Source organism: Corvus moneduloides, chromosome 13 (assembly GCF_009650955.1).
Source record: "Corvus moneduloides isolate bCorMon1 chromosome 13, bCorMon1.pri, whole genome shotgun sequence".
NCBI lineage: Eukaryota > Metazoa > Chordata > Aves > Passeriformes > Corvidae > Corvus > Corvus moneduloides.
Genome location: NC_045488.1, coordinates 17,726,975 through 17,739,418, shown reverse-complemented (window position 1 = coordinate 17,739,418; position 12,444 = coordinate 17,726,975). Strand labels below are relative to the sequence as shown.

At 37.4% G+C, this 12,444-nt stretch overlaps 1 protein-coding gene across 1 annotated transcript in view; it reads left to right on the top strand.

Moving 5' to 3' along the window:
• The window catches only part of NRG4 (neuregulin 4), a 51,013-nt gene that overhangs the window by 32,200 nt on the left and 6,369 nt on the right, over positions 1–12,444 (top strand). The window contains exons 4-5 of the mRNA XM_032123251.1: positions 1,658–1,751; positions 9,372–9,521. Coding sequence (XP_031979142.1) covers positions 1,658–1,751; positions 9,372–9,521 — 244 coding nt within the window. The remainder of the gene's footprint in view (positions 1–1,657; positions 1,752–9,371; positions 9,522–12,444) is intronic.

The following is a 12,444-nucleotide window of genomic DNA, read 5'->3' as shown; positions in this document are numbered from 1 at the left end:
AAGCTTCCGAGTTAAAGTAAATTTCCATTTAACTTCTAACAAGGTAGGACAGAACACACATTTCTGTGCAACAAGGTCAAACATGAGCAATCTTTCCAGCCCTTCTCCCCTCCTCCAGCTTCCTAATTTATCTGCACACAGGCAAGAAGTTCCAGTTACCATTTGGATGCTGGCACTTTGATAAAAGGAACATGAAACTGAATGCCTCTTGGGCCGCGGGGTATAACTGTCTTCATCTTAAAATAATGTAAGGGCTTTACTCACACTCCTACATCAGTATGCTGTCATAGAAATGGAAGAATGTAGGAAAAAAAGGGGAAGTGGAATTGCTAGAGCTGGCCTAGAGGAGAGCAGGATGCACAATGGTTTTGTTGCAGAGAGGTAGAAGTAGCTGAGCATTTCTGCCACTCTTAGAAAAGCCAGGCCTATTTTAGATACAAAGCTGTAGAAGGTCTCTCTAGGGTAGAATGTCTTACAGCCACACTTCTTACTTTTTTTTTTCTGCAGGAGTAAAGGGGAATCTTAACTCTTTTTCTTGAAGGACAAATAAGAAAACTAAAATCTTGAGTCCTCTTAACTCTATGTTATGTATTCTATACATGTCTTCTATACATAAATAGTGACACAGCAGAATTCTTGTTTTCAGAACTTCTGGGAGAAATTACAGCAATAACACCTGAAGTGTGAGGTAACACATGATTCTCACCCTTGTGATGTCAGAAGACTGCTCTATTTTTGTTTTGATTGAGATACTGGGGTTTCATAGGAATGAAGAAATACATAAAAATATAGATGCATATATATGAAATGAGTTACTGATGCATTAAATCTGTCATAAATCTATTCAGCCCAACTTCCAAATTTAGACTGCTTTCAGAAAGAGTGAAGTGGTACAGTTAGATTTGCTTTTTTAAGCACAAAATGGACAAGTGCTGCTACAAGTGCCAACATTAGTGTCCTGTATTTGCGGTGTTATTAGAATGCCTAATTATGCTTAACACATTAACAATTCATCTAAGAAGCCTACTGAGTTAGGAAAAAGCCTTTTTGAGATCTGTGGAAATTATATTGTAGCCAGCAATCCTCTACATAAGTCACTGCTTGCAGGCTGTCTCCTGGTTTGGCCATTGAGAATTGGGGTGGGAAAACCTGGTGGTGTCCCAGAGCGCTGTAATTCAGCTTTAATGCAGCCCAGACCAGTCTCAGAATGTCTTGGCCCACACCTGAGACTATTCTGGGTGCATCTGTACTGACTGACTCTCCTGCAGGAGCTAGTTAAGCTAAAGATAGTTTGTGCTACTGGAACAGGACAAACCAGACTTCACATAGGTCATGTGAATCACTGTACTCCCTATGGTGAGTGGTCATGAAAGGCAAAGGAAGTGATGGAAAATTCAAAAGTGCCTCTCACTGCAAGAGAAAGTTTGATTTATTCATCTAATTTAGGTGTTTCATGTCAAATATGGTGATAAATTGGTGATCTTTTCTACATATTGTTACATGAAACAGTTCTGGAAAATAGTGCTCTGTGTTGCTGGCCTGGAAGGAAAGACTATACCTTTTTTGTTCATAGGGTGGGTTTTTTTGTGTGGTGGTTTGTGGTTTTTGGGTTTGAGTCTCTATTTTTCTCAGCGTTTGTTTTGGTCTTACTTTTAAGATCATGAAGAACTCTGTGGCACCAGTTATGGATCTTTTTGTCTAAATGGAGGGATTTGTTATATGATTCCTACTGTATCCAGTCCATTCTGCAGGTCAGTGAAACTAAAGTTTGTGTGTTTAAGTATTGGACAGTAGCTGTCTAAAGATTATTTTTCCATTTTGTTTCTTTAAGAAATCGCTGCTAAAGCATTATCTAAAAGAAAATGCCAATTAGCTATTGCTCACCTTGCTTACAGAGACATGACAATATGAGAAAAATGTATGCATACTTGGTGTATACTTGCTTGGCAGGTGCAACAGTATTCAGTTACATATGCATTCAGGATTATATTTTGAGCCACATTTCCTCATTACAATACAGAAAGAACAAAATACCCTTTGCCTCATCGAATATAGACTGTGGGAAAGGCATTCAGAAAGGCAAAGTACATTCCCAGTTTTTCTTACAAATTAATTATATTGCAAAAATTTTTGTAACATAAAATGGACTAACCCAAACAAAATGCAGAGACACAAAAAATAATATAATCTATTAAGGGGGAAAAAAGAATGTAATTCAAGACTTACTGTGTTCTTCGAATCTTGCTGAAATACTCAAAGGGCAGCTTCATAGTAACAGCCAAAGACTACTTGATAAAGAAACATCAAGGCAGCAAATACAGGTACTTCTTACACCACTCTGTAACAGAACCGTTCTTCCTTTTGAAGCCCATGTAGCAAACTGGAAAGGAAGCACTTCCTGGTTTCACATGAGGATACATATCTTGCATAAATACTGCCCTATCTTTTTATTCTTTGATTTACCAAGACATAAGATGCAAAATAAAACTCTATTTTTCATGGCCCTGCATTTACTAATTCTGAGTTATCATTCATCAAAATAAATTATGGTTGATATAATGGGTTTGCTTAACAAAAAAATAGGCATTCAGACAAATATTACATACACTTAAGGATATTACCTTTTTTATCTCCTGTGGCAACTTCTGTTCCCTCTTCTATCTTGAGCTACAACTCATGGTAACTGGATAAAACAGTTGAAGAAGGAAACAACATATTTCCCCAGATGCCTAATTAAAATATTACTTGCTTTTGTTTGGGACAGTTCAACTTAAAATTCAAGTATGTAAACTCATTTAGTTAGACAGGGAGAAAAGAGGCAATTTTGTGGTAAATGCTCATTGGAAAATATACACAGCATATCACTGTCATTGTTCAGTGTCACAATGAATCAGATCCAGAAGTGAGATTAAAGCTCTGAAGTGCTGTATGATGATGATTTATTCTAACTCCTAAACCTTGCAAGCTTATGCAATATAAAATGAATACTACACAAAAAGTGTAACATTTTGAAATACATGTTGGTTTTTTCTAGAAGGAATCCTGTATTATTGTACATAAATGAAAAATGAATGGTTAAACTAAATAACAGCAGTTACACAATTTCAAAGCACCCTCTCAACTACTGCTGGACTGTGTAACAAGGAAGATAGATGTATTTGATGCAATAACTATAAATATGAAGTAACAAATACTCAGAACAATTCATTCTTCAGGAGCACAAACTAGTCAGCATAGATAATTTCCACTTTAACAGCTCCAAATGAAGTAATTTTCAATTCAGGTACTATAGGATTTTATAATCTGCTGAAGCAGAAAAGTAACATCTTAAGAGCATTTCTGGTGTACTCAGGCAATCTTGTTGCATTTAAATTATCAACTATTTTTTTCTGTATCTAGTGGTTGATTATGAAGTTAGATGGGTTTAAATAGCAGCATTCTATTTAAGCACATCCTCATTCTAAGCATGTTCCTTAATCAGTCAGAGAAGGCTAATTATAGATGAGAAAGGTTTTGTTTACACACAGATATCTTCGTAATCAGCAGTGATGTGAATAGAAACAACAGAAAAAATGCATCACTATTCAGCAGAATTCAGAAAATATTTGGTGCTTTGGAACCTCATGACTGGCATCATCACACAGTTGCGCAGTTTCTTTGATGAAGGTTTCTGCCAAATCCCACCCAAAGCTCCCCAGTATTCTCAATTGATCATCTCCCACTGAAAGAAAACTCAAATCACTTTTAGAATCAAGGGCTGAATGATTGTTAATTAAAAGGAGGAGATGGAGAAAGAACAGACTAGCAAACTGTAAAAATACCTTAGAACACATTTGCCTTGACATGGTACTTAGTTACACAAATGTGTTGAGCTAAGCAGAGTTAGTCCAGATTACCCTATGCAACATCACTGGAAGTAATTTCACCACGTGACTAAGAAAAATCCATCATTCTTTAGAACTATGTTTTTTAGCATGATAACAAATTAATAGCTGCTGTTTACCTTCGGAATTCCAGTTATTTTTATCATTCAGAAACAGATATATACAAGGTGGAGATTTAATATAAACAAAACATTAGTTGACCTCCCCCAATGTGCAACAGTAGCAGATTTTAAATACAGCTGATGTGTGTTAAAACATGAGGTTGCTCAGCTGCCATCTTCCCTCATTGCTTTTCTAACAATGAGTTAATGTTCTCAACAGCAAAAGGCACACCTGTCACCATAAACCAGATGAGCTTCAAACCCAGGAACACTCAAATGAACTAAATAAACAGGCAGCAGGACAGAGAAGGATGGAAAAGCAGCTGTCTCAGGTGTATCATGAAACACAAGGCTGAAAGGTGTTTGCCTCAGCACTTGATGCACAGCTGTCCCATAATCATTAACACACTGCAGAATTTAAGTGAAGATTTTGGTTTCTGAGGGGAAGCTCTGGTACTCCCATTTTTTCTTACACTTGGCAGACTTCTGAGGGCATTCTTTGTGTATTTCAAGCAAAATACAGATGGTATAAGACAACACACACAGAGCTCTTCTTCGGAGGGCAGTACACACAAAAATTACCAGTGAATGCTCTCCTTTTGGGAAAGGGATCATACTCTGCAGAGGGCTAAGTACTGCAAGAGACACAGGCAAACCTTGCAAATTCCTCCCTGGAATTCCTGTCTATCTTTTCAAGGGTATCTCTGATTTTCCCCTCCTTTGCTTCTATCCTAACAGAATCTCTCCTCCACCTTTCCTATGCTAATCAGTAAATCCCATGCAAATTCCCTCTACCACTATGTGTATATTCCCTCCTTGCCTGGCTCTCTGTGATGGGCCCTTCATTCCCCATTTCAGATATCCCCACAAGTCATACACTTGCTGTGCTGTCAGCCTTCAGAATATGCACCCAGCAAGTTACCAGGAAAGGGCTTCCCACTCATTTGGGTTTTTCTTCTTTCTCTGCCTCCAAAAATACACTTTCATGTACCTCAGGCTCTTCTGAAAACAAACTGTCCAATTAGTATTTTTAAAGTCATTTTTAGCTTGAAAGATAGCAACAGAAGTTAGAATACACACCAAAAATATAGATAAAAAGAATCATTAATTAAGATTTATTTTTAATGGGACATAAAATATAAAATGCAACACTATCTTATGTGTTTGAAAACTATCAGTAATCAGAATTAATATAACTGCCAGATATGGAAAAGCTTGCCATATAAACACATAGCTAAGGGACTTTTAGGGAAGAATAACCCATTCTTTCAACTTCTCTCCAGTGGGAACATTTTATTTTATTCTCTGTGTATAGAGAGTAACAGTTTTGAAACTCCTCTAAATGCAAAACTTTTTAAAAAGCTGCTTAGGTGTCCAGTTAACTTTGCCATTGCTTATTCACTTTGGCTTTAAATTCTTTTTCATACTTACTAGATGTTCTTGGAGCTGATTTTGAAGTTATCAGCCATGTGATCTGAATTGCATTGACAAGCAGATAATTTCTCAGCTTTTTCTGCTCAGAGCTTTGTATTTACATGCAAGTAGTTTTCATACCAAGAAGTATCCAGGATTTTCCTAACTAAGGGAAGACTAAATGAAAACTAAAGTCAACACCCTGATAGTATAATGCAAAACAGTGAGAATCTGTGTGCATATTTGACTCAAATTCTACTTCCTGCTTTTACAGTCTGTCAGATACTTCCTTATGATGTCCACCTTAAAGTCTGGCAAAGGAAGAAACTTTACCTTCTTACTAAATCACAGTGCTATAGGATCATTTCCACTGTCCCACAAGCAGCATCTCAAAGGAGACAGCAGTAACACCTGTGTTACTGCAAGGCTTTATGGTTTAGTTACTAATCAGATTGTAAAGGATCAATGTAATTTCAGACCTGCTGGTCATCTCCTGACATCTTATCCAATGCAGTCTATTTTCTTCCACCTTACATTGATGCTGACATGATTAATACCCTAAACTGAAAGATTCTATGGATTTCTTTCCATATGCTGGTGTTTTGTCTGGAGCTTCTATAGTACTTTTGTATACAACAGTTAAGGCTGGCTCGTGTCATCTGACAAGAGGTGTGGGGGTGTGTGCACATGTGTGCAGGCATCTAGGAAAGCAGAAATCTGGATGCTATCTGAAAGTGGAAGGTTTTAGTCACAGATTTTCCTCAAACATTGAAGACTGCTGTCTTTCAACTCCGATTGAATTAGAAATTCTAGAGGGGGAAAGACCTTTTGTCCATTTTAAAAATCGACTTTGGAATGCTGCATAGTAGAACCATTTAAAGGCAGCACCCAGGACGTGCAGAAACAGCAGATTAACAGCATGCAGGTGATGTGCAACACCAACACCTGTCCCAGTGAACACAAATTCAGTAAGTGTAACTCTCCCTTACTACAGCCTGCACCAGACTCCTCTGGGTTTTGCCCCAATTCATTCAAGTGCAGCCGCACGGTGCCTGCCGTGTCAACAACTGCTCTTAACTTGTGCTCTACTTTTAGGCATCTGTTATAAACAAGATAAACTATGAGTTGCTACTGGCTTCTAAGGCTGTGTACAGTAAGACTGACTGCCTCTAGGAGACACTATATAGACACCATCATTCTGGATTATGTTCACAGCCCACATGCTTGTTAGAGACTACGTTTCTGTCTTGCTTGCAGTCACTGCATATGTAACTCCACTGAAATTATTAGAGCTTGGTTAGTGCAACAGGATAAGCAGGTCTTCTGAGTGAATTCCACTAATGGTAATTACTGAAGTCTGCTTAGTTTCTTTCTCACCTATTTTAGCAAAGGACTTGCAGAAGAAACCTTTCCTGGTTGTCTTAAAGCATCAGTTGCTTCTGTCTTTAACATAGGCCTTTACCTGTTTGTATATCAGGAAAGGTGACTTCATAAAAGCCTGTTCAAACCAGTATTTGAACATCTGGATTTTCAGAAACACCCTAACTGTAGCACAGCTTGGTCTCATTAGCTATAATTTTATTATTTAAATATAACCCAGAGATACCTCATCCTAATTTTCCTGTTTCTATGAAAACCTACATAATTTTATATGACAGCATTTTCTACATAGCATGGAATCACTTTCAGCAAGTATGTCAACAGGTCAGCCTAGAGAAAGTGGATGAGTAGTTTTGCAATCCCTAATGCATTGCTCACAGTTAAACAGATACTATCAAACTAGCTAGTCATGTTTCTACAACTTGTTTTTTTTACAACCAGGCAGAATTAATAGGTTCAGCATCCAGGATGTTTTAAGTTTGGCATGTGCTCTTTTAGTATAGGGTTTTTTCTCTTTGCTATAACCTTGGATTGATATCACTGTAGTTTTCCCCTTATCATCTTAGGCCTTCAAGCTCTTTTCCCTCTTAAAGACTTGTGACTACCTTAAGCATTTGGTTCTGTTTTCTGTTTAGTAAGAAGTGCTACAATCTTAGTGACCTTTTTGCTATGCTGTCAACACATTCCCAATTTTTTCCTACAGTCTTTTGCAGAACATGAATACAGCTTCCATGCACTGTTCACACCAACTCACTCTACTGTATCACAACAGTTCAGTAACCCCCATCCTTTACCTGATCCTGTATGCAACTCTCTGCAGCTACAACTGTCATTTCTTCCTCCTGCTTCATTTTGCTCTTTAGGGTACTGACTTACTCCCTTTATACTCATTCTTTAGAACTTTTCCATGAGCCTTAATTTGATGCCAAAACCTTTTTTTTTTTCTTCCTGTATCATTTTAGTCTTGCATTATTCTCCAGTTTTCATTGCTATTCAAGAATACTCCTATGAATTTCTTATTCCATTTTCTGTCCCTGTTACTCTATTCAGCTCTCCAAAGCATTTCTCTCTCACTTGCTAGAGAACAATACCCCACTCAAACTACACTTCTATTCTTAAAGTATTCTACAGTATTTCAGAAATAGGCCACTGAAAAGCCACTACACTTAAAATAAATATCTGGAACATTATCTCAAGCAATCAGAGCAGTCTGCCTACCCTTGCTTCTCCCAGCAGTGAAACATCATGACTTTGAAAAGTCTCAGATTGTCCTTAGTAAATGGTGTCTACTTGATCAGTTGCGTAGCTTTAATATATGATGATAATTAGATGTCTTTTTTTAGCATCTAAATCTTCCTTTGTATTTCCAAAGACAAAGAATTAAAATAAAAGGGTAGTAACTGTTTGTGCAGTGGTTTAGGCTAGCAGTACTGAAATACTGGTCCATAACCTACAGAAACTGTAGTGGGAGTAACATCAGGCATCGTGGCAGAAAACTCACAGGGATCCTTTGGTCTTAGATATGCTAAACATTCTTCTCCTGGCAGTTCCTCCCCACTCCACCTTCTTATCTCTCATCTGAAATTATACCTTGCAGCTGCCAATGGCAGTTGAGAACTTCAAGTATGTTGCAGAGTTTAGCCCATTTTTCTCAGCTGGAGCCTGAAATTGCTTATGTCACAGATTATTATGACTTCAGTGCCAGAAATAGCAAGAAGGAGCAAGATCTTTAGTAATACAAATAGAGAGAAGCAAATTTACATATATAAAAAATACATGCAGAATGTAGATATTAAAAGAAGTGCTTTCCATTTTCTGTAATGAAATCAATTCCTTAAGAAAACTTAGCAGAATAAGTGCAAAATACATAACAAATGAAGATTAGTTTAGCTTCAACCTACCTATTTTTGACTGAATATGAATTACTAAACCATTAATTTTATTTATTTTTAATAAAATATCATACCATTTAACCATGGTAAAATACCATATTCATTTTAATCCTTTCTTCGGAGGAACTTTTCAGAAGCTCAATGCATAAAATAAGCATAATAGAGAAGACTTTTACCTAGGTCTCTCCAAGACAGGGTTGTTCACCAAGCCTGTAACATGTCCTGGCATGAATTGTTACACTGCATAAACTACTTCCACAATTTGAGCTGTACTGTGTCTCAATGAATTCCCATTTCCTTGATCTCTTTAGCTGACAGTACTATCTTCAACAAAGGAAGCCAGAAAGTTACCCGAAATGGGGAAAAGAAAGCATGATTACTGTGTGAGAACCAGTGGGATGACACAGTTAACACTAAAGAAGTAGGCTTAATTTATTAATTCTGTCAGTGATGAATATACTAAACTTAATATAGAAAAGCAGTATGGACCAGAATGTAAACTTGATGCCCAGCATGCCTAATTCCCTTTGTTCCACAAATATGAGGTGAGAGGAAATTCTGTAAGGAAACTTGCTATGAAGCAAATATAACCTTTGAGTTGTGTCATAACTGTGTCATGTTTTCTATCCAGAAGAAGCCTTTGTGCTTTTCATCATAGATGACAAGCTACCGTCTAATCCAAATACAACTTGGTTTCCCAGGTGTATTGAGAATTACACAGGAGCTCGTTGTGAGGAAGTTTTACTGCCCAGCATCAAGTCCCAAACAAAAGGTGACCTGTTCGCAGCTTTCTTGGCTTCCCTTCTTCTTCTAGGAGTTCTTGTAATTGGAGCATTCTACTTCCTTTGCAGGTAAAAGTGATTCATAAGGCTGAAGCTATTCAATCAAGTAGAAATTTCTTCTGGTAATCATGTACTAATTATTTGAATGTAAAAGTATGTAATGAATTATCCATAAGGTTGTATGGTTATTCAACATAACGAACGTGGATGTCTCAACTTGTTGCTTGTAATATTTACTTCCTAGCTTGAAGTTTTCTTGGTGTCATTTCTAAGCTATTACTTACAGTTGCTTTGTAAAAAATACACATAGTACACCCATATCTGAGATTTTACAGTCTATCTAGAGTTAGTGCTAACATTTTAAAACATTAGTCTACCTTATGTTGTCCAAAGACTGAGAAGTAGAAGGAAATTAACAAAGTGCTTAGGGATCAGAAACTGTTCCTACTGAACTGGCAATCAAAGCAATTGGTGCCATTAGCTCCTAATTCCTCTACCACTCTTGGTCTAAAAAAGAAAACTAAGGAAAGAATGAAATTGAAGAATACTTCCAGGCAGATGTTTACTAGCATTTAGGACAAATCAGAGAGCTAACTAATTTGTCCAGGATGATCCATGTTTGAGTAGAAGGAAAAATGTCAGTGCTAGACAGCAAGTGCTGCAGGGTTGGTTTTAGTAGCATTTTAGACATATTAGGACTTGGAATGAAAACACATAAGCAGTTACTGGGATTGAGGCAACTATTTGATGCTGTACATATATCACCACACTTAACACCAAATCCAAACAAACTTATCATTTTCATCTGCAATGCAAGTCAACTTCCTATGTCCCCTCTTTAATTTTAGAGTACAGCACTTTTTGTAAGAACTCATTTTGTCTTATACCATTAACATGTGTTTATGCATGTCTATGCCTGTATAAGGCAACTAATACCCCCTGTAATTCTTTGCCATCACAGACTTGCAGCCTCTTTCTTTTCTCCTATACTGCATTTCTCCTTGGTTATGATAACCAAAGGTTCTTGCAATTCTGTTCTTTGTGCTCCCATGGTCACATTGCCAAATCAACCTTTCTGATCTGTGCCTTTCAATGAGCGACCTTTGGAATAGCTGGTCTAGTTTTACCTCAGCTGCTGTCATGGAAACCCAATGAATGCCAGCTTCTCCCACAGCTGAATGTATTTAGAAGAGATAGAGAGCATTTGATAAAACACTTGGTATAAAAAACCCCCTTGTTGTAAAGGATACCCCCCACATTAGCAATTTTAGTTAAATTAATCCTGCTTAGTCATGGAATGCCACAGCGGCTGTTTGCTAAAGAATATTTGCAAATTATTATAAAGTTATTAGAACAAAATACAGCTTTAACTAACTTAAGAAGAAAATCATTCAAGTCTCATAGAGATACAGACAGTATTTCTTTAGAAATAAAATTTTCTCTGAGAAAAGGAAAAAAAAGTCTTCAGAGAGTAATGTGTTAGAAGATCCCTTTTCTCTCACATACAGTAAAATTAGAGGAAAGCTGGAGACAATCTGTTGAGTTTTATGGTCCAAGTACAGAAGCTTAGAGTGACAGCAATGACAGGTCTGTGCAAGTTCTTTTATTAGCTGGAACCTCAACTTCTCTTTACTCAAGCTTTACCTAACTGGCAGAACAAGTAGTAGTGCCTCTTTATTAGCAAAATAAGAAGGGCAACAACTCATAACATAGTTGCCCTTGAACCCTATCTTATATACCAGACTAACTTGGGAAATCTCATAAAACCATTATCAACTTCTTTAGTACAGATAAAAAAATCTAACTGGCTAAAAATTATCTTGTCTTACCTTTACACTCCAGAGGCTGATGTAGGATGATCATCTGCTAGAGAACTCATCAATAAATGAAACACACTTTACATCTGTAAGTCCTTATCTCTTGGCTGAAGCTACCAACATGTGAGGAGTCTCAAGTGGATACTTTAATCTACTCCCCTCTTTTCAGCTGAGTGAATGAGGATTATTGCTAAGAGCTGTCATTAATCTAGACTTTTTTTCTCAAACTTGATGTATCACCTGTATCTTAGAAGAGGGTGGAACTAGAGCTTACAAGGGTTAGCTGAGAGGTTGCATCATCTTTGACTTGGCCTCCTGACAGGATATATTAAGTTTAAAATGTTAAGAGACATACTGTGCTAAAGTTTCCACTATTCCACTTTATTAACAAAGACATTTGATCCACAATCAGAAAGCAGGAAGTCTTTTCCCTGTGTTAGCAAGCCTCTCCATGGGTCTTTCAGCAGAGGGTTCTAGTGGGGTTTTAGTATAAACAGTAATGTAATCTGGAGGGGTGCAGAAGAGGAGATACTAATCGAAGTTCAGGACAAGGAAACTGAATGCCTAAAATGATACATCAAATCTTTTGGAATGTAGGAACTTAATGCTCTACTCTCTTGTTCTGTATCATCACTTGTATCTCCCTTCCTTACCAAGTTTTCTTTCGCTCAGGCTTGGGGCAGATTTGGGGACCAAGCATGTGCAAGTGCACTTAATGCTCCCTAGAAACAAATCCATTCAACATACAAGGGTGGAGATAAAGGGTTTCATTGCTCTGCTTATAAAACTAAATCATAACTAACAGTGAAAGTAATCCATAAAAGAGTAGGGCTGCATATGAAAGCTCTGGGTGAACAGGGGGAAATAATTCTCCTTTTACATTTAGCTGAGTCATCACATTTTTATCAGCTGATGATTTATTTTTTCCAATCCATGGAGTGCCTGGAGGCAGGGCAAATGCAGATCTAGCTGCTCTCCATCTAGAAACACCCCCCCCACCCTCTCCAACAAACAGTGCTGATAAAGCCTGTCCTTCTGACATGGGCAAAACAGGAAAGGAAGTGTACAAAAATCCCTGCTATTACACTGGTACTGAGGAACAAATGGCATATTTTGCTTCCAGCAATTCACCTATCAGACCAGGTCCATCTGGTCTTCTTCCTCCAGAAACATAT